Below are 24,078 nucleotides of genomic sequence, written 5' to 3'. Positions count from 1 at the left end.
GGGATGTTGTGTGTTCTGTCATGGCCTCACCCCAGGGTTCCGCTGTCTCCTCACTCCCCTGACACCCACCAGGGCTCTTCCCCAGAGTGTGGCTCCTCCGCATCACTATGCCCTTTCCTGGCATGGGGGGGTTCCGCACTCAGGCACACTCAAAGGTTGGCTCAGCTCCTGGTTCTGCTGGAAACAGGGCTCCAGGGAGCCCCATCCCCACCGCCTCGCCCTGGGGCTGCAGTCACCCGGCATGGGGGCGCAGCTACGCGTGCTGGGGGCTGAGACCTGCAGGCTCATCACAGCAGTGGGAGGCAATCCATTTGCGCCCAGGCCCGCAGAGAAGCACCAAATCCTTTAACCTCCTGCGCCACCTGGTGCCACAGGGAAGGACGTGCCACCGGGACGCGCCTCCCAGCGCAAACCACCTCTTCTCCAAAACCATCGAATGGTAGCAAAATGGCCCAAGAAGGTCTTCTGGAGGTCCCCTGAGCTCACTCCCCCATGCCTATGGCTGGGCTCCATCCTCAGCCACCTACACCCCACCTGTACTTCCCAGTCCTCCAGTCCATCACTGGCATGTTCCTTCTGGTGGAAACCCACCTCCAGTCCATTGTCCCACCCAAGCCATCCAGCCAGATGGGCCCAGCATTCCGATGGAAACCAGGCTGAAGACTTCCAGAGCTGCACCCAAAGGGGTTACAAAAGGGAGCCCACAGCCATTGATCTCGGCGGGGAGGAGGAGACAACGGCCCAGGCACAATGGAAGAGCAGACAAACGCACACGCCCAGCTCCAGAGCTGCTGCCCAGCTGGTAAATGTTACTGCAGCCAGAAACCCATTTCCCGCTGGAAGGCGCCCAGCAGGAGCCAGCTGGCAGTGCCGGGCACGCCGGCCACTGCCCACAGACTGTCCCTGGCACGGCTACCAGGAACAGCCACCCCCACTGGGATCTCCCTGGCCCAGCATGGCCCAGCCGGGCAAACCCCTCTCCTGGCACAGCTTCCTGCCAGGATTTGCTCCCAGCTTGCTCCAGATCAGCTCCCTGCCCAGCACCCCCTGGGGTCTTCTCTGACCACCCCACCACGTTGCCCTGGGGCTGGTCTCATGCCAGCACCACCCAACTCATGAGCAACAGCAGAGGGGCCGCGTCACTGCCGCCCAACTACAACAGCATCTCCATGGAGTCAGAGTCCAAAGCCTGCAGTCCAAAAGGAGAAGCCAGTTTTTTCCACCGCTTTGCTAGAAAACACCCCACGAGTGCCCGAGCACTAACTGGGGACAGTAACCACCAGCAGGGCCTCCCTCCAGCTGGGGTTTGCCTGCTCCTTCATCAGACCAGAGCTTCCCCAGCTCATGTGTCACTTCTCTGTCTGCAGAAAGCTCTGAGATGCCACCAAGGGAAGAAACCCCAGATGAAGATAACGGAGTCTGTGGAGGAATTTCAAAGCCCTCAGGACAGCAAACAGAAAAAATTTCCATGCTAATATAAAAGAGCAACTTTGAAAACCATAGGGATCACCAGGTCAAACCTCCAGCTACCAGGACCTGCTTAGCCTGGACTTGATGGCCTGGAAGGTCCTTCCCAGCCGTAATGGCGATGTGATTCTGTCCCTCCATGCATGGCTGTGACGCTGCCGAGCTCACCCATGGGACAGGCAGGTCTACAAACACCCTTTCCCAGCTCTCACATGACAGAAGCGTTTCCTCAGCTTCTCCTCCCCTCACAAGGCACTGCCCAAGCTGGCCTGAGCTCTGCTCCTTGTCTCTGCTGAGGGTGAGAGGCAGGTGACACCCACAGCCAGTGCCACGCATGGGAAATGGGACAAAGACAACGGTGTCTTGGGTAAAGTGCTTTTGAGACTTGTTCCTGGGAAACAGCTCCTTCAGCCACCACTCCTGACCTGGACTCGTGTGGACAAGGAGGTGTCCCTCGAGAAAGGGACAGGAGGACACAGAGTGGCCAGAGTCCCTTTGCAAATGGGGACACCAGCAGCTGGCCCCTGAAGAGCTCCTCCAGGCACGCCCAGCCATGCTTTCCAGTGGCTAACCATTTGAGCAATTCCATGCAGGAATGCAACATCCCTGCCAAATTTCAAGTCTCTTTTTCAAAGAGTGGAGACACCAGAAGCCCTCAAAGAAAGAGACAGGACAGAAAAAAAAAAAAAAAAGAAATTCATTTCCCCCCAAACTTCTGCTGAAAACTGGGAAAAATAAAGAAAAAAAAAAAGGAGAAAGCTCAGCCTGAGGCAGAAAAGCATGGAACAATCCAGCCCAAACAGTTAAAGCCTGGCAAAGGCAAGAGCAAGCAAACTTCCACTGGGAAGTGCTGTACAGCCTTACCAAGGGGGTCTGCTGGCTCCAGCTGTGGTGCCCTCCTTGTCCCCCCATGCAGCTCACAGGGATGACTTCCTGCAGCTCAAAAGAGCAAAGGTGGCAGAGGCCAACGACTGCAGGTGGTCCAGGAGATGGGAGGTGGCGGGGGGGTGAGAGGAGACAGCACCTCCAAGATGTCCCAAAGCCCTTGGGACGTCCCTGCTCGCACAGCTACACCAAGCAGGACCTTTGAGCCACACACAGCCAGCTTGGGCCCCTCCGTCACTGAGGGGCTGGGAAACATCTCACAGAGCTGGAGGCCCCAACACATGGTGGGTGCTGCTGCCTCCTTCCTCCCCCTCCTCATCCCCTGAGCAGTGAGATGAAGGCTGGGGATACCCTCACGCTCCTCAGACACCCAGCTCTTCCCACCATGCTCCTCACCCTGCTTTTCTCACGTGCTGCAAGAGCTTCCTCAGGACCAGGATGCTCACAGACCTGGAAAACCCCATTGTGCCCACTGCATCCTGCCACATGCTGGCCCAGGATGCCACCCACGGCTTGTCCCCGCATTAACAGGGGTGGCTCAGGCTGCAATCACACCTTCCCATCACTGATCCAAGCAGCCCTCAGCCCTGAGGGCCTCCCTTGCTCCATTACCCCAGTTTTTCTGTGGTCTTGATGCCATGAAGATTTTTTGCCTTTTCTTTTATACCCCTTTTATACCCTTTTATAACTTCTGTATTCTTAGTGCTTTTTGCCTACATTCTTTGACTTGTTTGTTCAGCTGAGAGACTCAACATTTTAGAAGCTCCGTAGTTAGGGATCAGTGTGCCCCAGACCCCAAGGTCCTCTCCAGAACACATTCTGGAAACTAAGATAGAACCATCCAGGGGAAGGTTCCTTGGGGAGGGGGGCTCACTTGAGCCTCTCATTGGGGAATCTTTGATAGATCTGCTAATTAGTAACACCTATAATGATATACCAGATCTTTTGGAGGGTGCATTGCAGTTGGCATGGAGGTGCATTCCACCTGGACGTGTGCACCTAAGGATCCTTAAAATAAATACCAAGGTAAAAGCCCTTTTTCCCTTCTAACCGTGTTTGACTCTTGATTTTAAGAGCAGGAAAAGGCATCAGTCTGAACGCAGACAAGGGAGGTAGCAAGAGTGATCTGCAGGTAAAGCATGGGAGCATCATGAGGAGGGGGATTTAACTCTCTCACAGACCCTCTGGGTGACCCTGAGCAGGCCACTAAGGCCCTGGTGCTGCAATGGGGTGCCCTCCATCCCCTGGGACCAGGGAGGGCAAAAGTTACAGCAGCACAGTCCCAGTGTAACACAGCAGCAGCTCCATCTCTCTGCTGGTGTTTCTGCCTGGACACTGAGAATCACAGAATCCTGGAGCAGCCTGAGCTGGAAGGGACCCACAGGGAACATCCAGTCCAACCCCTGGCCCTGCACAGACACCCCAACAACCCCACCCTGGGCATCCCTGGCAGCGCTGTCCAAACGCTCCTGGAGCTCTGGCAGCCTCGGGGCCGTGCCCATTCCCTGGGGAGCCTGGGCAGTGCCCAGCACCCTCTGGGGAAGAGCCTTTCCCGGATACCCAGCCTGAGCCTGCCCTGGCCCAGCTCCAGCCGTTCCCTGGGTCCTGTCCCTGTCACAGAGAGCAGAGATCAGAGCTGCCCCTGTGCTTCAGAAGGATGAGGGGATCATGCTGGTGCACAAGGAAGGCAGCCTTGGGTCCCTGTGCTGTGCAGCATCCTGATCCTGACCTGCCTGCATCATCAGGAAAGAAAACAGCCAAAGAAACTTCCCGAGTTCATGTGAAGTTCACCCGAGTTGAGCTCTGCTCCACAAGCAAAGCTTCCCTGCCTGCCACGAACCTTCCAGAGCTCATGACCGGAGCAGAGCAGGGCCAGGACTGCGCTGGGAGGATGGGATCTCTTGGCAGCATCCATCTTCCACTTGCAAAGAGATCAGGCGGGTGCTCTGCCGGGAATTCCAGCTCCTCGCTCACAGAGCTCCAGGAGTGTGCTCACAGCTGAGGTTCCCTCAGACCCCACTTGGGACACCAGGCACAGACAGGGACAGCAGGAGCACTGCCTAAATGTCACAGCAGCTTATCTGTGTCCAGAAGCAGCCTTCTTGCTTCCCAGGATTTGGCTCAGTGCTTTGTGGGATTTCAGGGCACAGGAAACCCAATCCAGGTCGCCTGCCTGCACAGACCTGCGGGCACAGCAGGACTTGGCTCTGGAGCCTGGCTCGGGCAGGGAGGATGGAGCAGGAGGATGGGGACACAGGCACATGCCAGACCTTGAAGAATCTGCACCAGTAAGCCCTTGCCTTCACCCAGTCCCACTTCCCAAGGAGATCTGGAGGCAGAGCAGCCCCTCCCGGTACCACAACGCAGCCCAGGCTGAGCCGGTGCCTCTGCCCGTGCGGCTGGTCCCTGGCATGGGACAGCGGGGACTGATCCCCCCAGGAGTCTCTGATCGGTCACTCCTTCGTGACTTGTGTGCTCTGATCCAGGCCAGGCCTGCAGAGGCTCATGGCTGCAGCACACAGGGGCAGTGACCTCCCTACGACTCCAGGGCACAGTGACATTTAAATGCACAAGAATTTGGGTTAAGCTTACACCTACCCGGATCTCCCCAGATTGCCTCTGCTCCTGTCACTGCCTCTGACCACAGTAATCGCCTCCTCCTGCCCAGTGAAGATGCTGAGCAATGAGAACACCGTTTGGAGATGAAAAAAGACACTGTTTTAGTACCTGCTCCCTGGGCAGAAGTTTCAGCCTCTCTGGACACCACTTCCAGTACAGAAACCTTGACCTTGGTGCTCTTAGCTTCAGTGCCAGCACAAGCTGATGTACAAAGCCTACCAGAAAAACCTGACCTGCCAGCCTGGAGCTCAGAGCAAGCCCATAGGTCATCTGTGGGTCTGGGGGATGCCAGATGTCCTAGCGCAACAGCAGCTCCTTCACCAGCAGCTCTCATAGAATCTCATGATCCTGGAATGGTTTGGGTTGGAAAGGACCTCAAAGATCATCTAGTTCCAGTGCCTTTCCATGGGCAGGAATGCCCAAGTGCCTGGAAAAGGAGGTCAATGCTGCCATGCTCCTTTTAAAGAGTGAGAAGCTGAGGGACAAGGAGGGCCAGCTCTTGTCCTCAGCTGCTCAGAGGGCCAGGAGAAGCCAGGTACCACAGGTACCTTTCTGCAGTGGGTGAAGCTCAGAAGCTCTGGTCAGTCAGTTTGGGTTCTGACCTTAAACGTGGGGTCTGGGGGTGGAGAGGAGAAGCAAGACCAGGGGAAGAGGTGAGTAACCATGGTGCCAGGTCATCCTGCAGCCCCTGCCCTCTCAGGGGACTCAACAGCCCCGCATTCAGAAACCTGCAGGGTTTGTATGGAGACACAGCTCAACAAGCCAGAGTCCCAGCCAAGGTGATGGTGGCTCCTTTCAGGGCAGTGGGCCAGAGCCCACCCTGATAACACCAAGAAGAGATGTTCCTCAGAGCTCTGCTCATCCCAGCAGCTGCTCTGTGGCCATGCTTAACAAACACTATCTAAGGTCACGCGTTCATTTTCCAAAGCTCAGGAAAAACAGCTTTTTACAGCACATCAAGAACACAACACAAGACAGACATAGATTTGTTGGAGAGATTCCAGAGGAGGCCACGGAGATGCTCCAAGGGCTGAAGCCCCTCTGCTCTAGAGACAGACAGAGAGCTGGGGGTGTTCACCTGGAGAAGACTCCTGGGACACCCTAAAGCCCTTCCCAGTGCCCAAAGGGAGCAGAGGCAATTTTTGCAAGGATAGGAAGTGATAGGACAAGAGGGAATGATTTTAGGCTGAAGGAAGGCAAATTTAGATTGGGTATTAGGAAGAAACTCTTCCCTGAAAGGGTGGTAAGGCCCTGGCACAGGGTGCCCAGAGAAGCTGTGGCTGCCCCTGGATCCCTGGCAGTGCCCAAGGCCAGGTTGGACGGGGCTTGGAGCAAGCTGGGCTAGTGGAAGGTGTCCCTGCCCATGGTAGGGGGTGGAATAAGGTGATCTTGAAGGCCACTTCCAACCCAAACCATTCCATGATTCTGTGATTGAAGGCTCAGGAGAGCTCAGACCTCTCCAGGGCAGGGATAGGCGAAACAAAGCCCATTCCATGATTCTGTGATTGTATGAAACCATTGGTAAGAACCCTACCCTGACTACAGGCAGGAGATTTGTCTCCCAGTTACTGCCTGATGAGCCCTGGCAGGCCCTGTTGGGACACTCCCTGGATGGAAACCAGACTCTGAACACCCCTGGAGGGGACCCGGGTGAACCTCTGCACCGTGGGCAGAGTGGAGACCACATGCAGGTTCTCAGGGTGACACTGGCAGCTGCCCCCAGGTGTCCAGTTCCACTTTGAACAAAGCAAGGCATGAACCTTGCCTTTTCCTGGCCTGAAATCTGTCAGATCTGCACTATCTGGCACTGCCAATGTGGAAAATTCTCCTCCACATTGCCCAGCAGTTCCTTGTGGCAGAAGATTTTCACGCCTGTCTGACCTTCCCTGTTAGCAGGAAAATAAAGGCAACAAAGGCAAAGTGAGACAGGGAGAGGAATGTCCCTGGGGGGGAACTGCTGGGGTAGATGGATGAATAGTTCAATTTTGAGGAGAAAGGGAGGAAATGTGGAAGTCAGGAGAGGAAGGGAACATAGCTTCTCTCTCTGACCTCCACCAGGCACGAGGCTCAGCAGATGTGGAGGCCACCTGGGCTCACAACTTCCCTGAAAAGCATCCAGCCCACAGAGGAAGGGTGAGCACGAGGCACGGGGAAGAGTCAGTGTGCAGGAAGACTCCATCAAAGGTGGGAAGAGCTCCCAGCACATCCAAGGACATGGTCCTCCTTGCCCCAGTGTCCTGGGCTGACTCCTCCCTCCTGCCTGGCCTCCCCACAGAGCGCTGCCCATCCTGCCAGCATCCAAGCCAGTAGATCCAATATTGACCTGGCACTGTGAGACACTCTCCAGGAAGATAAACAGGAGGTTGCTGAAGCCCTGGCAGGCAGAATTGTCTCTGCCAGAGGAAACTAAGAGGAGAGGAAACCTGCCCAACAGCAACTGTTCAAGGGACAAGGAGGGATTAGAGGTACTGGAATACCTTGGAAACGCCAGCTGTCAGGACTATCTGGATATGTCCACGCTTCTGTGTTTCTGGACCCCGTGTCTCCAGCAGCATCAGCAGCAGGAGCAGTGATCCCATCTGCTCCCGGGGATGGAGCAAAGTGCAGCCTGGCATTCCAGAACTGGAGCGAGCTGCTGCCCTTGCTGGAGCTGCTCCAGACACGCAACTCCTCCACACTGCCCTTCCCCAAGTCCAAACTGCCTCATGGAGAAGGAGGGTCATGGCTGGAGATGACCTGACCAGCAGTAGGAAACCAGGACTATTATGGATATTCCATTAAAAGAAATATACTGAGATACTTCTGTGTGCTGGATAAGGGGACTGGGAGAGCAAAGACCCTCCAAATTCGGTGCACTGGCACCATGTAGTGATGAATAGGGGGGAACGGCTTCACACCAAAAGGTTTAGGCTGGATATCGGGAAGGAATTGTTCCCTGGGAGGGTGGGTAGGCCCTGGCACAGGGTGCTCAGAGCAGCTGTGGCTACCCCTGGATCCCTGGCAGTGTCCAAGGCCAGGTTGGACAGGGCTTGGAGCAGCCTGGGCCAGTGGAAGGTGTCCCTGCCCATGGCAGGGGTGGGATGGGATGGGCTTTAAGGTCTCTTCCAACCTAAACCTTCCTATGATTCCATGGGAATACCAGGTGGTGTGGAAAGGCTTGACTTGCACTGAGATTGAGACACCCAGGAGGATTCCCTTCCATGCCAAGGATTGTGACATCTCTGCAATTCCCCCAGTACATCCATGGGGCTTGGGCTGCCTGCTGTGGAAACCCACTGGCACCTTCCAGGCATGGACAAGAACCAGTGGAGATCCTGCAGGATGAAGAGCATCCTCCACACTCTTCAGCAGGGACCAAGGCATCCATCCTTTGCAGATCCTGGCCACGGGAAATGGCAGAGTGATGATGACAATAAAACAAAAAATATCAGGCAACTGGGCTTTTTGAGAGAAATTAAAGTGCGCTGAGGGTAATGGACTGAGAAATAATCTTACTGGAGGTATCAGGTACCAGCAGAGGGAAGTGGCCAGAGCACCAAATCAGCACAATATTTTATATTTGTCTTTTAAATGTTATTTGTTGCCTATGCTCTCAGAGAGGAAGGGATGTGGCTGAGGGCTCTGGTCCCAGACAGGGAGAACCTGGACATCAGTCTTCTCTGAATGTTTTCCTTCTGTTGCTTTCCCAGAGGGCTCAATTTCTCCCACTGCAGTGACATGAGAAACAAATGGAGATGAGGGCTGGACCTGCTGGAGCCGGTGCCTGCAGCAGCACAGAGGGTCCAGGCCTCGCTCTGCTCCCAACCTCTCCACTCTCAGCATAATCACAAGCTGAGCTGCCTCTCCTAAGAAGAGGAGGAAAGCTGGGCTCGCAGAGGCTTGTGGCATCAGGAGGGGAGGCACAAGACCTTTCCATTCCCATCTGCACCCACAGGTCAGGATGCTCCCGGCTCCCCGCTGGCAGCACGAGGCGGCAGAATCGGAGCTGAAGGGAGCACGGTTCCTCTGCCACAGCCCCCTCCGGGCTAAGGAGTGGCTGCAGCACCACATCAGTCCCACCGGGACCAGCAGTTGCCCCTCCAGCCTCTGCCCGCCTGCAGGCAACTCAGCAAATGAGGATAAAAAGTGATCGTCCACAAGTAAATTATTCCTTTGCAATGTTTTCCTGAGGTTAACCTGACCTTCAGGGAGATGTTTGGAGGGCTCGCTCCTCCCCACCCCCTCTGCGTGTCCCTCACAGTCACTGTTAAATCATTGTCCCTCCAGCTCTGGGGAGGGGAATGTGGACCCCTGCTCCCCCCGTACATCCAGAGGCACTGGCCATGGCCATGCCCAGGCTGCTGGGCACACAACCAAGCCCTTGAACCACATTGCTCCATGTGTAGTTCAGCACCAGGAACTCTGGGGCTCCCTAACTGGCACCCACCTCACTCCCGGAGAGGTGCGCTGGGAGGGACGGCAGCACCAGGACAGCCAGCAGAGCCCCTGGCACAAGGGTGGCTCTGCAGACAGAGCCCTCCTTGTTCGCTTGGGCTGCAGCTCCTCTTGACCACTTTTATTGCCTCTAAAGCAACTTTGCAGCGTCCTGCTGATGGCAACATCCATCTGCCACACAGGGGGAAGCTCCGGCTGCACGGAGCCCCGGGCAAGGGGCCCTGCTGCGGGCCGGCTCCCCGGCAGCCCGGACACCCTGGCAGAGCCCGGCGCGGTGTGGAAGTCCAGCTCCCACCCGGCTAATTCAATAAGTCACAGATACCATGACTTCATAAGGCACAGAGGCTCCACAGCTATTAGGGGAATTGGGAACGGGGAGGAGGAGCTGAAATGGAGAAGGGATGGAGACGGGGAGGGTGGAGAGGGGGAAGCTAAGACAAGCAGCAGAACAAAACATCCCATAAATCATGAGGAGCTGCTGAAATACCAGAACAAATGACCCCATAGCTTGGCCATTGTTCCCGAGCGAGGGCTTAAAGCGCTCCCAGTTGAGACAAAGCGCCTCGCGTTTCGTTTCAACACCGCGCCGGCCCGGCCGGGACCTGTGCTCGGCACAGCCGAGCTGGGGGCTGTGTGTCACCTCGGATCCGAGGCTGGCACCGGCGGGACGGGGGAGGTGACACTGGCGGCAAGGTTGGCTCGCCCACAGAAAGTGCTGCCGAAGCGGTGCCCGCAGCTCAGCCTGCCCAGAGCATCTCCTTGCTCCCACATGCCCCCACAGCTCCCAGGCTCTTGCATTCCTCCCCTTCCACTGGCAGGCTCAGGGCCTCATTTTCCTTGTTTTCCCTCACTCAGGCTAAGAGCTTCCTGGTCTGGGAAGAGAAAGAGCTCCAAGGCTTCTCTGGAGTGAGACAGCTTGAGTAGGGCTGTGAAACCTGGAGGAGCTCTGAGCCCGCCGTCTTTATGGTGCTGCTACTCTTTGCCTCCAAAAATGTTGATGACAACTCACTTTGTGCTGGCTGACTCTGGCAAAGGGACAAATGTCACACAGAGAGTTCTGGGGACAGTCCCACACGACCGTGGACAGCTGTGGGAACAGCACCAGGCTCTCAGTGAGCAGCGCAATAGCAGCACTCCCATGCACTGCATCAGGCACAGTGGGGTGGATTAGTCGGCAGCTTGGCACCTCCCCAGAGCCGTGCAGCTCCACCAGGACCACGGCACTTGGTGCCAGGAGGGGAGGACCTCATGGATGGGGACAGGTCACGTGTCTGCTTGCCCACTGCAGCAATGCTAGGGATTCCACAGCAGGGATTCCAGGCCCAGCCGTACAGGGAGAACCTCCACACCGCTCAAGACCACTCAGAGGGGAAATATTACACTAGGACATTTTAAATAACTTCCATGAAAACAGTTCCCTTAAAAACCTTCTGCTTCAGAACCGAAGCCAAGCAGGAAGCAGAGCGCGGCAGCAGTCGCATGTGCCACCTCCACCAACCAGACGGTGCCAGCGAAGTTCCCGTGTCCGGGGGCTCCTGCTCGCCTGGCACCTTCCACCTGGGCCCGTGGGGTCTGCTCCCCGCGCATCCCAGCTCTCAGCAGCCAGGAGCTGGGACCCAGCGCCGTGCCGAGGGTCAGGCAGGGAAACAAGCCGCAGGCAGGGCCCAGCCCGGCAGCCGCCTGTCGCCAAGCACAGACGCGCTGCTGCCAGCACGGCTGCAGCCTCGTGGTGGGCAGCCAAGGAGCAGAACCGAGATAACGGCATGGCGGGAGGGAGGAATGCGCTGCATTTTTCCTGAGCCGCCATGGGAATAGGCTATTCCGACCACGGAGCATAGGGAGGCTGTCTGACAGGGAAAACTCGAGGAGCCCAAAGAGAACGAGCAGTGAGTAAGCAATGAAGAAGAAAACAGAGGGAAATCAGGGTGAGCACGTGGTGAGTATGGCAAAAGGAGTGTGGGGGAAGGCAAACCCGGGAGCAAATAGCAGAAGGAAAGCTAGAGCTAGAGAGGAAAAGGAAGGGACAAAAGCATTCCAGAGGGATGAACCTGCCAGGGCTGAAACTCCCAATGTGCAATGGAGCTGAGAGGATGCGAGAGGGAACAGAGGCTCCCAGCTCTGCACACACAGAGCAAGCCAGGGATCGCAGCCCTTCTATTGGATTAGGGCTCACTTAAGTGGGAAGATAAATGCGGAGCTCATCTCAGGTAACAGGCACTGGAGGAGAGGAGGCCTCAGCTCACTCTAAGTGGGGAGAACAGGGATTGGTGGGGTCTTGACATTGCTGTAGGACAGTGTGAGGTCTCCATGGGAATCACCAGCTTTCACCACCTTCACCCCAACAGCAGAACGTGGAGGGCTTCAAGCCAAGAGAGCTTTAGTAGCCTTGTGGTGTTTGTGCTTGGGAGCTAGATTAGGACCAGAGACCACAGGAAGCAGAGCTTTAATAAATGAAATCCCAAATCCTTCCTTGCCTCAGTTACCAGGTTTTGCCTCATTTGGAGCGCGAGCTGCCTTGGTGACCATCCAGCAAAGAGGAGAAGGGAATCAGCAAACCTGGGCAAAACCAGACATGTGCAACCCCCAGGTTTCTCCCAAAGACTGGGAAAGCTCCTCTCCAGCACCTCCTGGCAGCAGGACACCAGCACAGGGAGACATGGGCTGAGGTGATCCGGCACATTCACAGGCCCGAACACTGGGGACTTTGTGGCGCTGGCTTTAAAAAAAATACCCTAAAAAAGGCGCCTAATAATGAAGTATTTATTTCAGTAAACAACGAATGAATGAAAGAAGTGTTTCCTCAATACTTCACTTTTTCTCTGCCTTCTCTCCCTTCCCCCCAGCAATTTTGTTTTTAATAAGTGGAACTAACGGGGCCTCGCTCGCTGCTGGCCGGGCTGGGGAGCAGGGCCGTGCTCCGCCGGCCTGGTGCAGCACAGGAACACGTGCCATGGGAATAGAGCTGCCTTGTGCCTGGGGGAGCACGGTCCACCAGCGTGTCCCAGCCACCGAGCCAGGGAGAAGTGTTCAGATGGACGCACGCACTGTGAGACCTGCCCTGGGAGCATCCCTGGGCTGGGCAGTCGGCAGCACAGGGCGTCCAGCCCCTCATTCACTGTGGCAGCAAACAACTGCACCTCCTGGCCCAGGGCCTCTGGCACTGGAGAAGGGCTAAGGGGAGATGAAGGCATCTGTGTCCTGTCCTACCTGGCTGTGCTCCTTGCCGGAACACAGTGTCAGGCAGACTCTGTGACCCTGTACAGCTCCTTCTCTTCTACCTCAGCTCCATCCACCCCTACCTGAGCACCTGAGTAACTGGGAACACTGGAAAACTGGCTCAGCTTGCCCTGTGTGGAGATGGGTTGTACTGACAATGCTTTGGTAGGAATTTCAAGCAGGAAAGACTAATCCCTGCCCCAGACTGACACCCAGCTTTTCAAAGCAAAGAGCACAGATGATGTTGTGCTTTTCTACCCCCCCCTTGGCAACAGGTAACAGCAGGTTGAGAAGCTGTCCCTTGCCTTCAAGCCTTGGGGTTAAGATGGGCAGGATTCTCAGAAGATGCTGATTTGGGAGAACATGGTTCATTGCTCTTCCATGCCACTCCAACCCACGTGGGATGAGCCAAACCTGTCACACACAGTGTGGGTGCTCACCTCTGTGCAGAGGCAGGTGAAAGGAGGCAGTGGTAACCCTGGGTTGTAAATAGACAGATTGGATGCAGGTAGGTATTTGCTCTGCAAGACAAACTAGGCACCTGTAGATTTGCCAGGATAGGAGCCAAGTTTCCCATCAGCCAGAGCACTGAGGAGCAGCCTCACCTGCAGCCCAGGATGGTTTGGAGTGACTAACTGAGGAGCTGATGCCGCTGTGATGAGCACAGATCCCTGGTGATGTACAGGAACACAGAAAAGCTGCTTCACACCATGGGCCGGGAGACCCCTTAGCAGGTCACGGCTGCAGAGGAGGCTGGAAAAATCTCTGAATGCCTCTCTGAGGACCTGTGCATGTGAGATGGGTGGGAGCAGGCAGCAGGCAGGGTCCTCAGCCCGCTGCCACCCCTCATCACTGCGACCCTCTGGGGTGACCCCTCCTCTGTGCCCTGCCAGCACCTGAGCTCCAGCAGCCCGACCCTGGCTGCAGGGTGATGTCTGATCCAGCTCAAAGTGTCTCCAGCCGTGGATGAAACCCCCAGGACAGGGTGGGAGCCCTGCCTGGCTGTGCCTGTGTCCCTGCAGGGTGGGGATGACATCAGGTCCGTCTCTCCCAGCCTCAGGGCCCCGAGCTCCCGTGCAATGGCACACGGCAAACCAAAGGCAAAGGCACTCCCTCCTCACCCAGAGCTCCTTCCCAGGCTGCTTTACAAGATCCCTCTAAAAGAGCATCGTCTACCACTGCTGCGAGTGCTGCTGCACAAGGTGGTTTGCCAAATGCAAGACAGATGGTTTCCCCCAGGAAAATGCTATGGAGTAAGGGAAAATGTACCACAAATATCCCCCAACAGGGCTAAACCGGGACCCAGGGCCTTCAAAGAGACATTTCGAGAGGAAAGAGATTTACTGGCTTCTCATGCTTCTTTGTTATGAATAAACTCTGATTGTTTTTAATGAGCTCTTTGCTTGTTCCCCTATTTGCTACATTACAAATTCACATATTTGTCTCTTTGGGAGATTGAGAGTAATTGCAGACCAGGTTTCCTCATGACAACTGCCCAGCAAAGGGAAGAAAGTTCTGTAAGTGGAGAAGAAAGCAGTCTGTCCCCAAATATCCTGAATTCTTTGTCTGGTTCATTAATACCTGGTGAGCTTTGATGATCAAGGAACCTCACAGATAGAAGAAGCTTTTGAGGAGGGTTCCACAGCCTCACACTGAAGTGTTAGAACACAAAATAAATGCCAGAAAGATCTCCAAAAAAAGCAGGGAAATTGAAAACCAAACTTGACATTCTTGCAATTTCTAAGCATTTCACTTTTTTTCTTTTTTCTTTTTTTTTTTTTATTCTTTTTAAGTTTTACCCTCCTTTATCCATCTAAGGAAGCAGAAAGAAATGCAATTTCCAGCTCTTTTAAATATCCTTAGCAGGTCACCTCTAAGGCTGGGATGGCTGGCTGTGATCTGCTTCCAAGACTGTTGCATCAGAGCTCAGAAACCCAGGACGAACGGCTCCCTGCTCGAGTGGGGACAGCTCTCTGAGACCTGTGCTCACACGAGGGGCCCCAGGCACCACAGCAGCGGGGAAGGAGGGAGCCCTGCATCCCTCTGGGACAGGAACATGGGGCTGCCCCAGACAGCTGGGACAGCCTGGGACCTTCTCACTGCTCACTCTGGGCACAGTGACAGAGAGGAGCCCCTGAAGTGTCACTGCAGATCCCAGAGCTCCCACTCTGGCTGAGGCCATCCCACTGTGGCTTTCAGCTCTGGCTGATCCCATAGAGGTGCACTGGGCAGGGAGGGACCAGGGGATGCATCCTCCAGCAGCTCCCATTCCCTACAGCTCCTTATTCCTGCTCCTTGTGGGGAGGGGAGGGGAGGGGAGGGGAAGGGAAGGGAAGGGAAGGGAAGGGAAGGGAAGGGAAGGGAAGGGAAGGGAAGGGAAGGGAAGGGAAGGGAAGGGAAGGGAAGGGAAGGGAAGGGAAGGAGCCAGTGGTGGGAGTTGCCAGAGGCTGTGTGCTCGTGTGCCCCAGCTCAGCAGACACTTCCATGACCCACATGAGCCCTGCCAGATCTTCAGCTGGGGATGTTTGGGCTGATACCTTGGGGAGCCTCTGCAGCAGGTGGAGGGGTTTGAAGGGATCCTGTCCCATGGGACATGACTTCGACAGTGGCAGCACTGGGGAGAGGGGACAGGAGGGCGACTGGAGAGGCAGGAGCTCCTTCCCCCAGCCCTGTCCTGCAGCTCTTACCATTCAATGCTCAGAGACCTGGGCCGGAAGGCAGACAGCTCGGCCGAGCCATGCTCAGCTTTCCTTCTCTTCTCCTGCTTCTGCTTCACCGACAAGCGGTGGGCAAACCTAGCGAGGCTGCTCTCCGACCTGGGGAGGGGAGAGGAAAGGCGTTAATGGCACTGCAGCCCGGCTCCAGCGGCACACCCAGGGCACGGCACGGCACGGGAGGTGCTCAGCGCTGCAAGGACGGGCTCGCAGCGGTCAGCGGCACCGGGACGGGGGGCACCAGTGCTGGGGGTGGGAAGTGGAGGAGCAGCAGCAGGCTGGGACTTGCTCAGCTGGCCAGGACCAGCACAGGTCCTTGTTAGCCAAACTGGAGCTGCAGTCTGGCAGGCTGAGAGCGCCAGGTCCTGCTCCCTGTGCAGCAAAATCACCTCCCCAGGCTGTGCGTTCCTCCCCAAACTCCAACGGGGCAGCCAGCGCCGGAGAAACAGTCAGGGACACATCGGGGGAGAGAACCAAAGCAGAGGCCACTCATTCCTTCAGAGAAACCCTGGAGCCCCTGTGGCCTCCCAGCGGGGGCTCCCAAACACCGGAACAGCTTCCCTGAGGAGGATTGACGTGGAAATCAGCCCACAGCGGAAAGGTTTTGGAGGAGGAAACAGAAATGTGTGGGAGCAAATGGATTCAGCTGAAGGACCCGTCTGTGCTGACAAAGCCCCTTCCCACCAGGTGGGCTGCTCCAGCATCGCTCGCAGCCCCCGGGACCTGGGAAAAGCACACCCGCGGGCTCCGGGAACGCGCTGCACATCCCGCCCCATCCCAGCCCTGCCCAGAGGAGAGCTGCTGGCACGGGGCACACCTGCACTGCCTCCCAGCCCCGTGGCACACGGGCACACCGGCTGACACTGGCTGGGGAGGCGCCTGCCCCGCACAGACCCTCAGCCCTCGCTTCCCTCTGGCACACGGAGCGCCCAGAGCCCCCCGTGCCAGGGCTGGCACCCCCAGCCTGGGCTGAGCACGGCACCGCAGCCCTGCTGCCGGCGTGGAGCGAGGGAGGACTGGCCTGGGGAGCTGGGACACCCGGACTTGGGCACACGACCAGGCTGGTGGCACTGGGGCCGTGTGCCAGCCCTGCCACACTCACTGTCACAGCCACTGCCTCCTCTCCTCCTCTAATGTGCCAGCACAACCTGCTCCCACCGCTCAGCCAGCCCCGGGCTGGGCAGGGGAGGGGACAGGAGTGATTTGACAGAGGTCCCAGGGGACAGAGCTGGGGGGAACTTTGAACCTACACACATTGCTAAAGCCAATCCTCTCCTCTCCTCTCCTCTCCTCTCCTCTGCCTCAACCAAACAAAATACCTCCAAAGAAAGAGAAAAAGAGACGGTATTTCTCAGAACTGAGAGCTCCCTGCCTTTCCTCGCTATAATTAGGCCAGCCCGGACCAGCTAACAGTTTTTTCCCTGATACATTTTAAACACAGACATCTTCAATTCATTAACTGGTTATTGATTTATTTTTCGGCTTATGAATTGCTGTTGCTGGGGATGGGGTGGAGACAGCTTTCTGGAGAGGGCTCTTGTCTCTCCAGTCCCCGCCGGCAAAGAGCTGTTCAGACCTTCCAGGGTCATTCTTTACATTCTTGAGAAAAAATCCTACTTTGATGTAAAGGATGAGGTTTGCCTTAAAAGAAACCCAACAAGAAACCCAAACCCCAGCTTTCCCCCGCTCACAGCCAGAGGAAGAGGCGATGAAGAGGAGTGATCCTGGTGCCCACAGAGCAGAGCCCGGTACCAACACCATCCCCAGCACCTCACTCTCCTCTGATCCGGTGTCAGAGCTCAGCTGGAATGGAGAAGATCCCATTTAGGGAGGGGTGAGAGGTGGGCATTGACAGCAATGCTCTGCAGCAGCCCCAGGCACGGTGTGGACAGCAGGATGAGCAGGGCTGACCCAGGAATGGGGCTGGGCAGTGGGAACAGGTGCTGCTGGTTCCCTAGAGCACCTCCTCAGCGGCATTGGGCTGTTCCTGCCCCTTCCCACCCGCCCAGGAGGAGCTCCTGCCACCCTGCCTGGATGAGGGCTCCAGCCCCAGCTGAAAGGGTGCTGGGGGTGTTTATCTCCTGGGATTTGGGGACTGCCTGCAGAATGCTGCCCTGTCTGCTGTGCTCACCCCACCTCCACCACACCCCCTGCACCACTACAGCCACTCCTCCCAAACTGGTCCCCAGCAGGGATGAGGGGCTGGGAAATCCCAAATGCTCTGCACGGATGCAGGAAGGCAGCAGCAGCCCCTGTGACAGGTGCCTCTGTGGTGCCGGTGGTGGCCCTTGCAGTGACTACCACGGGGAGAGTTACACAGCCAGGAGCTTTACCCAGATGTATCCACCTGCCCAATCCTTCAAACGGGACAAAGCCAACAGCATCTGTCAAGAAGAGCTGGTGGGGGAAAACAGGGCAATATGCCACATGTCATCAGGGTTAGGGAGGGAGGAGAGTTAGTCCTGGGGGCAGGGTGGGCTGGTGGGGCTGGAGAAGCCAGCTGGGTGCTCAGGAACGTGTGGCCTTGCTGTGAGTCCCTAGCCATGGCATCAAGGGGAAGGCACAGGGAGAAAGGGGCTCTCCAGCCCAGGGCAGGTGCTGCTCAGACCTGCCTGATGCAGGACAGACAAGCCAGTCCATGTGTGTCAGAAGTTGACCAAGAATCTTGGGGTGCTGATTGCACCCCCCAGACCTGCCGGCCACCACCTCCAGCAGCCACAGCCCAGGCAAAGGAATGGCTGTGACGGCTCTGACAGCCCGACACCTCCCCCCTGAGAGCTGTTAGCAGCTCACCCAGCCATGAACCAGCCTCCCCCACCTCTGCCAGACCCCAAAGCTTCAGCAGAAGCATCACTAATTAGAAGCCAGGAGCACATTACAGATCATCTGGCGATTTATACAGAGCTGCTTTACATAAACCGTGCTGCAGAAGGGGAATGAATCATACCTGCTCTGCCGTGAGTGCGCCGCGAGCGCGGCCGACCCGCTGCCCTCGCCCCAGCAGGGCCCTGCTGCTGGCTCAGCCCCGCCGAGCTCCCGTGCTGGGTTACTCCGGCCCCTGGGGGCAGGGTCGGGATGCTCCCAGGTCACGGTGTGCCCAGGGCTGGGGTGCTCCCATGGCGCTGGGCACTGTGCCGGGTCTGGGCTCTGTGGGTGGCAGTGGGGGTGAGCCTCTAGCACAGGGAGGGGGAAGCTGTTGAGACCACACTGTTACTTCCCAAGGGCTTTCCAAACAGTAATAGATGTCCCTGTCCCTTGAGAAGGATCAGCGTTAGGGATTTTAAGGTAGGAGCAGGGCATGGAGCGGGCACACAGGTAAGGCAGGCTCCCTGTGCCTGTCAGCATCCTTCCCCTTGCGCTCTTATCCCATGGGCAAGATTTCGGTGCCTTCCCCCATCAGGACTACACACTCAGCCCCACAAGTGCTGGTCTGAGGAACAGGCAGCCCCAGGTGCCACTGTCACCTTGAGCCAGCTTCATCCCAGCCATGGGAGGGGGACAAGGCCCCACTGCTCCCCCAGCCCTGCCACTGCACGGCGCTGCTCCAGGTCTGGCCGGGCAGGACCCGGGCTCACCTGCCCAGCCCTCCATCAGAAGCGGTATCTCTGCAGCAGCTCAGCAGCCAAACAGTCGGGGCTCGGCGGACACAGCTGGCACCTGCCAGGGCAGTCCCCACACACCAAGGGGACACGTGGGAAAAGCCATCAATTGGAACGCCAACCGCAGCGCTGGGAAGAATTGTCTCCTGACAACCAGAGAAGGTTGTTCAGCTACTGTGCTGTATCATAAATCACACCTCTATGACTTGCCATCTGTCAGCCAGATTACACATGTTCAGAGTCCCATGTCAGCATTTAAGTCAGAACACGGCATCTTTTCCCAGAAATAATTATCAGTGCTGAAGGCTCTTGCAGCGATACCCATCCTCAGCCCTTCCCTCCAGAGCTCTGGACAGATCGGAGCTGGCGTTCCCAGAGGGCAGGACCTTCACTGTGGCACAGCGATGCAAGCCTCCCTAAACCCACTGCTTCAGGCCCAGGGAGGGGCAGGGTCTGGCACGGCAAACTCCCCCCTGGCACCAGCCATGGCACCCAGCACCCTGAACAGAGCAGGCAGGGACAGGCAGAGGCTGCTGCTAAAGGGGGGCAGGGACAGTGCTGTCCCCAGCCTGGCGTGTGCTGAGAGCCCAGGAGAGTCCAGCTGGGATGAGCAGAGTGCCCAGAGCAGCGCTTGGACCCCAGCCTGGCCAAGGGGGAAGGATCTAGCTCAGCACAGGGCACAGCTCCCACTGCCCCGATGCGCTGTGCGACACGAGTCTGCGCCCATCCCTTCACCCCACAGGTTTTCTGGGAGTCCAACCCCCCAGGGGTGACTGCCAAAGCCCCAGCCTGCCGAGGCAGTGGGAACGCCGTGAGCACGGCCATGCTGGGCTGGCAGCCCGTCCCCATCCTGCCCGTGCCTCCGGCAGCTCGCTGAGCCGGCACCGGACACGGCCCCCCGCACACAAATGCCTCAGCTGCCCTGCGATGAGGACAAGGGGCTGAAGCGCCGCCCTCCACCCCCTCGCTGGCCAGGCAGGCGGATGAGCAGTGACATTTCCCGAAGCTCAGTACAGAAATACTCGGGGACTGGATCCGTCCCTCCGGCTTCACCCGCCGCGCACAGGCGTGAATCCGGCCGGGGGCTCGCAATCACCGCCGCATCCCCCACACCACAACTGGGAAGCGATGACAAGCAAAATCCTGATCCCTCGGCTCCGCATCCCTCCCTCCCTCCCTCTGGTGATCCGCTAAAAGCCTTTTGGCAGTTTGCAGCCGCCGGGGCGAGCGTGTGCCCGCAGGAGCCCGGGTGCCTCAGCCCCTGCTGGCACAGCACGGCTCTGCCATGGCCGGAGCCGTGGGGACACCGGCGGCCGTGCAGGCACTGAGCCACGGGTGAGGGATGACCGAGGTCACCGGAGTGCCAGCCCAGGCTCCGGCACAGGATGACGAGCACCAGCAACACCTCTGCTCCCCCAACGCACCCGGCCAAAGCCCTCCCCACCACACGGGCACCAGCCATCCATCCCACAAGACAGCACACCCAGGCAGGAGCAGCTCCCACTTGTTGCACACTCCTCAGTCCGAGACTCGGGAGCCAGCACGTGCCTGTCTATGGCTCTGAACTAGCCCAGATGCGGGCAGGCAGCTCCCAGCCTCTTCCATCAGCACAGGCAGCAGCCCCGGGATGAGCCAGGGGCTGTAGGCAGCCCAGGCAAGCAAGCAGCGTTCCAGCTGGTCCTCCCTCCTTGGGGAGCAGCCACTGCACTCAGAGCCTTGAGCCGGGCTTATCCCCACGGGCATCCCGGCTGCAGCCGGGCTGGGGAAGGCGGCTGTGCCTGGGGCGAGCGGTGCTGGGGGCACACAGCCCTGGCAGCGCACAGCCCGGGCAGCGCACAGACCTGCGCTCCCTGCGGCTGCGGGGTTTGGCTCCTGTCAGCGTCTTATTTGCACAGGTACAGTTAGGGTAAAACAGAGGGAAAATAACCAAAGCTGGAAAGGTTCTTCCCAAGCAGGGAGCAGTCTTTCGGGAGAGAGAGGGTTTGCGAAGGACAGACTCATGGCCACGGACATGCAGTCAGCCTCCAGGCGAGCGCTGGCTGCGCACACCGCTCCGGCAAGCCCCGCTCACCGGGGGCACGCTTCCCACTGACCACGGTCCCAGCACGAGAGTGTCTCCAAAGCAGCAGCCAGGGCCAGGACCCCAGTGAGCCGTGCCCGGCTGTGCCCTGCAGGGACAGGGACAGATGCCCGCGAGCCGCGCGAATGATGCTCACTCACCTGCACAGCCTCTGCTCCCTTCGCTCCTGGCGCTCTGCTCACCCACTGCCAGAGCAGCAGCTCATCCCAGAGTGTCTCCTCGGGAGAGTCCCCGTCCCCTCTGTGCACACTCCCATCCTGAACAGGGTCCCCTGCTCCCATCCACGTCGCCTGACCTCCTCAGCTGCCACCTCCGCTTCCCTCACGCATCACCTCAGGTTTCTCGTTTGCTCTGTGCTTGGCTCTTTTTTTCTTTTATTTTTTTTTTTTCTCCCAATCTTGTTTCTATAGAAACGAGATTAGCAGAGGGGGAAATAAAACAGCCCCATGTGACTCAGATTCCGACACTGAAGAATCTCCTGGTTGCGCTTGGCGTGGCTTTACATAACCAGGAGCCTGTGCGGGCTCAGATGGGGGGACCGGGCTCGGCCGAGGGACACAGGGCTCAGCCAAGGAGAACCTGGCTCAGGTGCACGGGATCGGGCTCCGGTGAGGATTACTAGGCGCAGCCGTGGAGGGACCACCAGGCACAAGGCAGCGATGCCTCACCTCCACTTGCTCTGGGTGTGCTGTGGCACCCCTGATGCAATGACATGCCACCAAACCCTGCTGGCGTCCCCATGAGCCCCTGTCACCCTGCATGGCCCTGCCTCACTACCTGCTCCCACTGAGAAGGGGAGAAAGCAGAGGTAGGGATGCTGAAAACTACTCTGTGTCCCACCAAACCCCAGGTGAGCTTTGGAGGAGGAAGTCCCAAGATCCCCCTCACCGCCAGGCTGTCCTGCCCCTGCCCTCACCACTTGGGAAAGTGGTTTGGACCACTGGTCTCCAACCTTCATGGACTCGTGGGTGAGCATGCAGGCAGTCTGGCGAGCCTCAATGCTCCACTCTGCTGACATCGCTCCTGCTCAACCTCCTAAATCCATGAGCAGTGTCCATGGCTGGGGCACAAACCACAGACTGAGCTCTTCCGTCACTGTTTCGGGGACCGACACAGGACAATGCCCACATGGGCTTCCCAAGCCCAAACCCTAGCTCCAGGTGAGCTGGGAAGCGCTGAGGACCCTGCCTGAGGAACCCCCACATGTTTCCTCAGCTTGGGGACAGATGCTGATTGCACATGGCCAGGGCTGCCCTGCTGGGGTCACCCACCCAGGGCTTCTGCTGATGATCCCAGTGTCTGTATGGGACACTGCCCTTCTGCTGCACCTCTGGAGGCTCAACCCCCACGCACCCCCCAGTCCCCAGGTACTGCCCAGGATTAAAAAAGAGGCAGAGTAGGCTTTTACTTGGGTACTTTTCGTAGTGATAGGATGAGGAGAAACAGTCTTAAAGTAAAAGAGGAGAGATTTAGATTAGGTGTTTGGAAGAAATTCTTTGCTTATAGTGTGGTGAGGCCCTGGCACAGGGTGCCCAGAGAAGCTGTGGCTGCCCCAGCCCTGGCAGCGTCCAAGGCCAGGCTGGACGGGGCTTGGAGCAACCTGGGCTAGTGGAAGGTGTCCCTGCCCATGGCAGAGGGGTGGAACAACGTTATCTTGAAGGTCCCATCCAACCCAAACCATCCCATGACTTCTGTGACTCTATGAAAAGGGAATCTGGGATGATGTCCTGCCAGAACACAGCAGTGAGGTACCTTCCCCACGGAACAGCACAGGAGCTCAGCTGGGCTAGCAAGGCAGCAGAACATCTCAGGAGGTTTGGCTCCTACCCAAAGGATGGGGCATTGGCTTATCCAGTTTCTCCAAGTCCCTGGTTTTCCTTTGGGATTTCAGTGTCCCACTTCTCAGGCTGACTCAGCCATGATTAGCTGGTGAGCTCTGCTGCTGTGACAGCCCCAGGTCTGCCCTCAGGATATGACATTAGGACACCTCTCCCCCTCCCCCGGGCACACTGGTGCTCAAGGGGGTCTCAGTTCCCTCCCTGACAAGCTCAGGACAGATCAGACAGCATGTCAGAGCTGCTGTGGGCAGCCACACTGAGAGCAAGGGATGAATTCGGGCATATCCACCCAACCAAACTCTTGCATGAGTTATCCCAGTGGGCTGGGGATCTGCGTGATGTGCCAGGGTAGGGCGGTGCTGCAGAGAAGGAGCCAAAGGCTCATGCAGTGCTGAGGGGATGAGCTCTGTGAGGGCCCCGGCTCACCCACCTGCTGAGGACACGGCTGCACACCCAAAGCACCCTGTCTGGTGGGACACAGCAGAGTGGGGATGCCTGTTCTGACCCAGCGAGGAGGGTGCTCAAGGGCAGGACAGCTGGGCAGCAGCCTGAGGCTTCCCAAGGCCAGGGAGAGGGACCCTGGGGATGCTGCAGATGGGAAAGAGTGACAGGACTTGCATGAGAGGGTAAAGAAAGAATGTAGAGGGCTCATCAAAAGAGAACAAGGAGAGATGTCTGACAGCCCTGGGATACGAGGCTGCAGCTCTGGACAAGTTGATCCTGAGACCCTGAACCATTCCTCCCCCTGCCACAGCTCAGTTCGACACGAGCCACTGCTTTGATTACCCTAAACCAGTAAAGGAAAGATGGGTCAGAGTGCAACCTCCCGAAAACCACAGCCCAGAGCAGCCTCTTTCATTGGCCCAACACAGCTGTGGGCACTGGGGGCTTGGGGAAGGGATTTTTATAACAACAGAAGTCTCAGTGGCCACTGACATTTGCCAGATATTGGGGGGCAGAATCAGTGCTCAAAGCCTGTCAGTGAGCACTGCTGTGCCAAGCCTGGCTCTGCACAAGCTGAGCAGATGCAGCCACCAGGACTGATGCTGGGCTGGCTTCCCTGGGAAGGGCCAAGCTGGACTCGGAAGGACCTGGCTCTGCAGCCAGAAGCCAGGCAGAGCAGACGGGATCCTCTATTTAAAGTATGATAACAGGGTCACAGAAACGTCTGCCAGCAAAAGCACTTGGATACCTTGATCTAATTATAGCTGGCATTATCAGGCTGC

General features: G+C 57.5%; 1 protein-coding gene across 11 annotated transcripts in view; it reads right to left on the bottom strand.

Annotated features, from left to right (window-relative positions):
* The window catches only part of LOC104684645 (ankyrin repeat and fibronectin type-III domain-containing protein 1-like), a 247,639-nt gene that overhangs the window by 26,544 nt on the left and 197,017 nt on the right, over nucleotides 1–24,078 (bottom strand). For 6 of the 11 annotated variants that reach the window (XM_039560379.1, XM_039560381.1, XM_039560380.1 and 3 more), the window contains one exon: nucleotides 15,309–15,437. The exons of 3 other annotated variants lie outside the window; for them this stretch is intronic. In XM_039560379.1, the coding sequence (XP_039416313.1) occupies nucleotides 15,309–15,437 (129 nt within the window). Of the gene's footprint in view, nucleotides 1–15,308; nucleotides 15,438–21,154; nucleotides 21,459–24,078 lie in introns of those variants that run through there. 2 more of the 11 variants (XM_039560387.1, XM_039560388.1) reach the window with 2 other exon arrangements.

This window comes from Corvus cornix, chromosome 14 (genome assembly GCF_000738735.6).
Source record: "Corvus cornix cornix isolate S_Up_H32 chromosome 14, ASM73873v5, whole genome shotgun sequence".
Classification (NCBI taxonomy): Eukaryota; Metazoa; Chordata; class Aves; order Passeriformes; family Corvidae; genus Corvus; species Corvus cornix.
The sequence above is the reverse complement of the archived record's forward strand: the minus strand, read 5'-3'. Positions and strand labels throughout refer to the sequence as shown.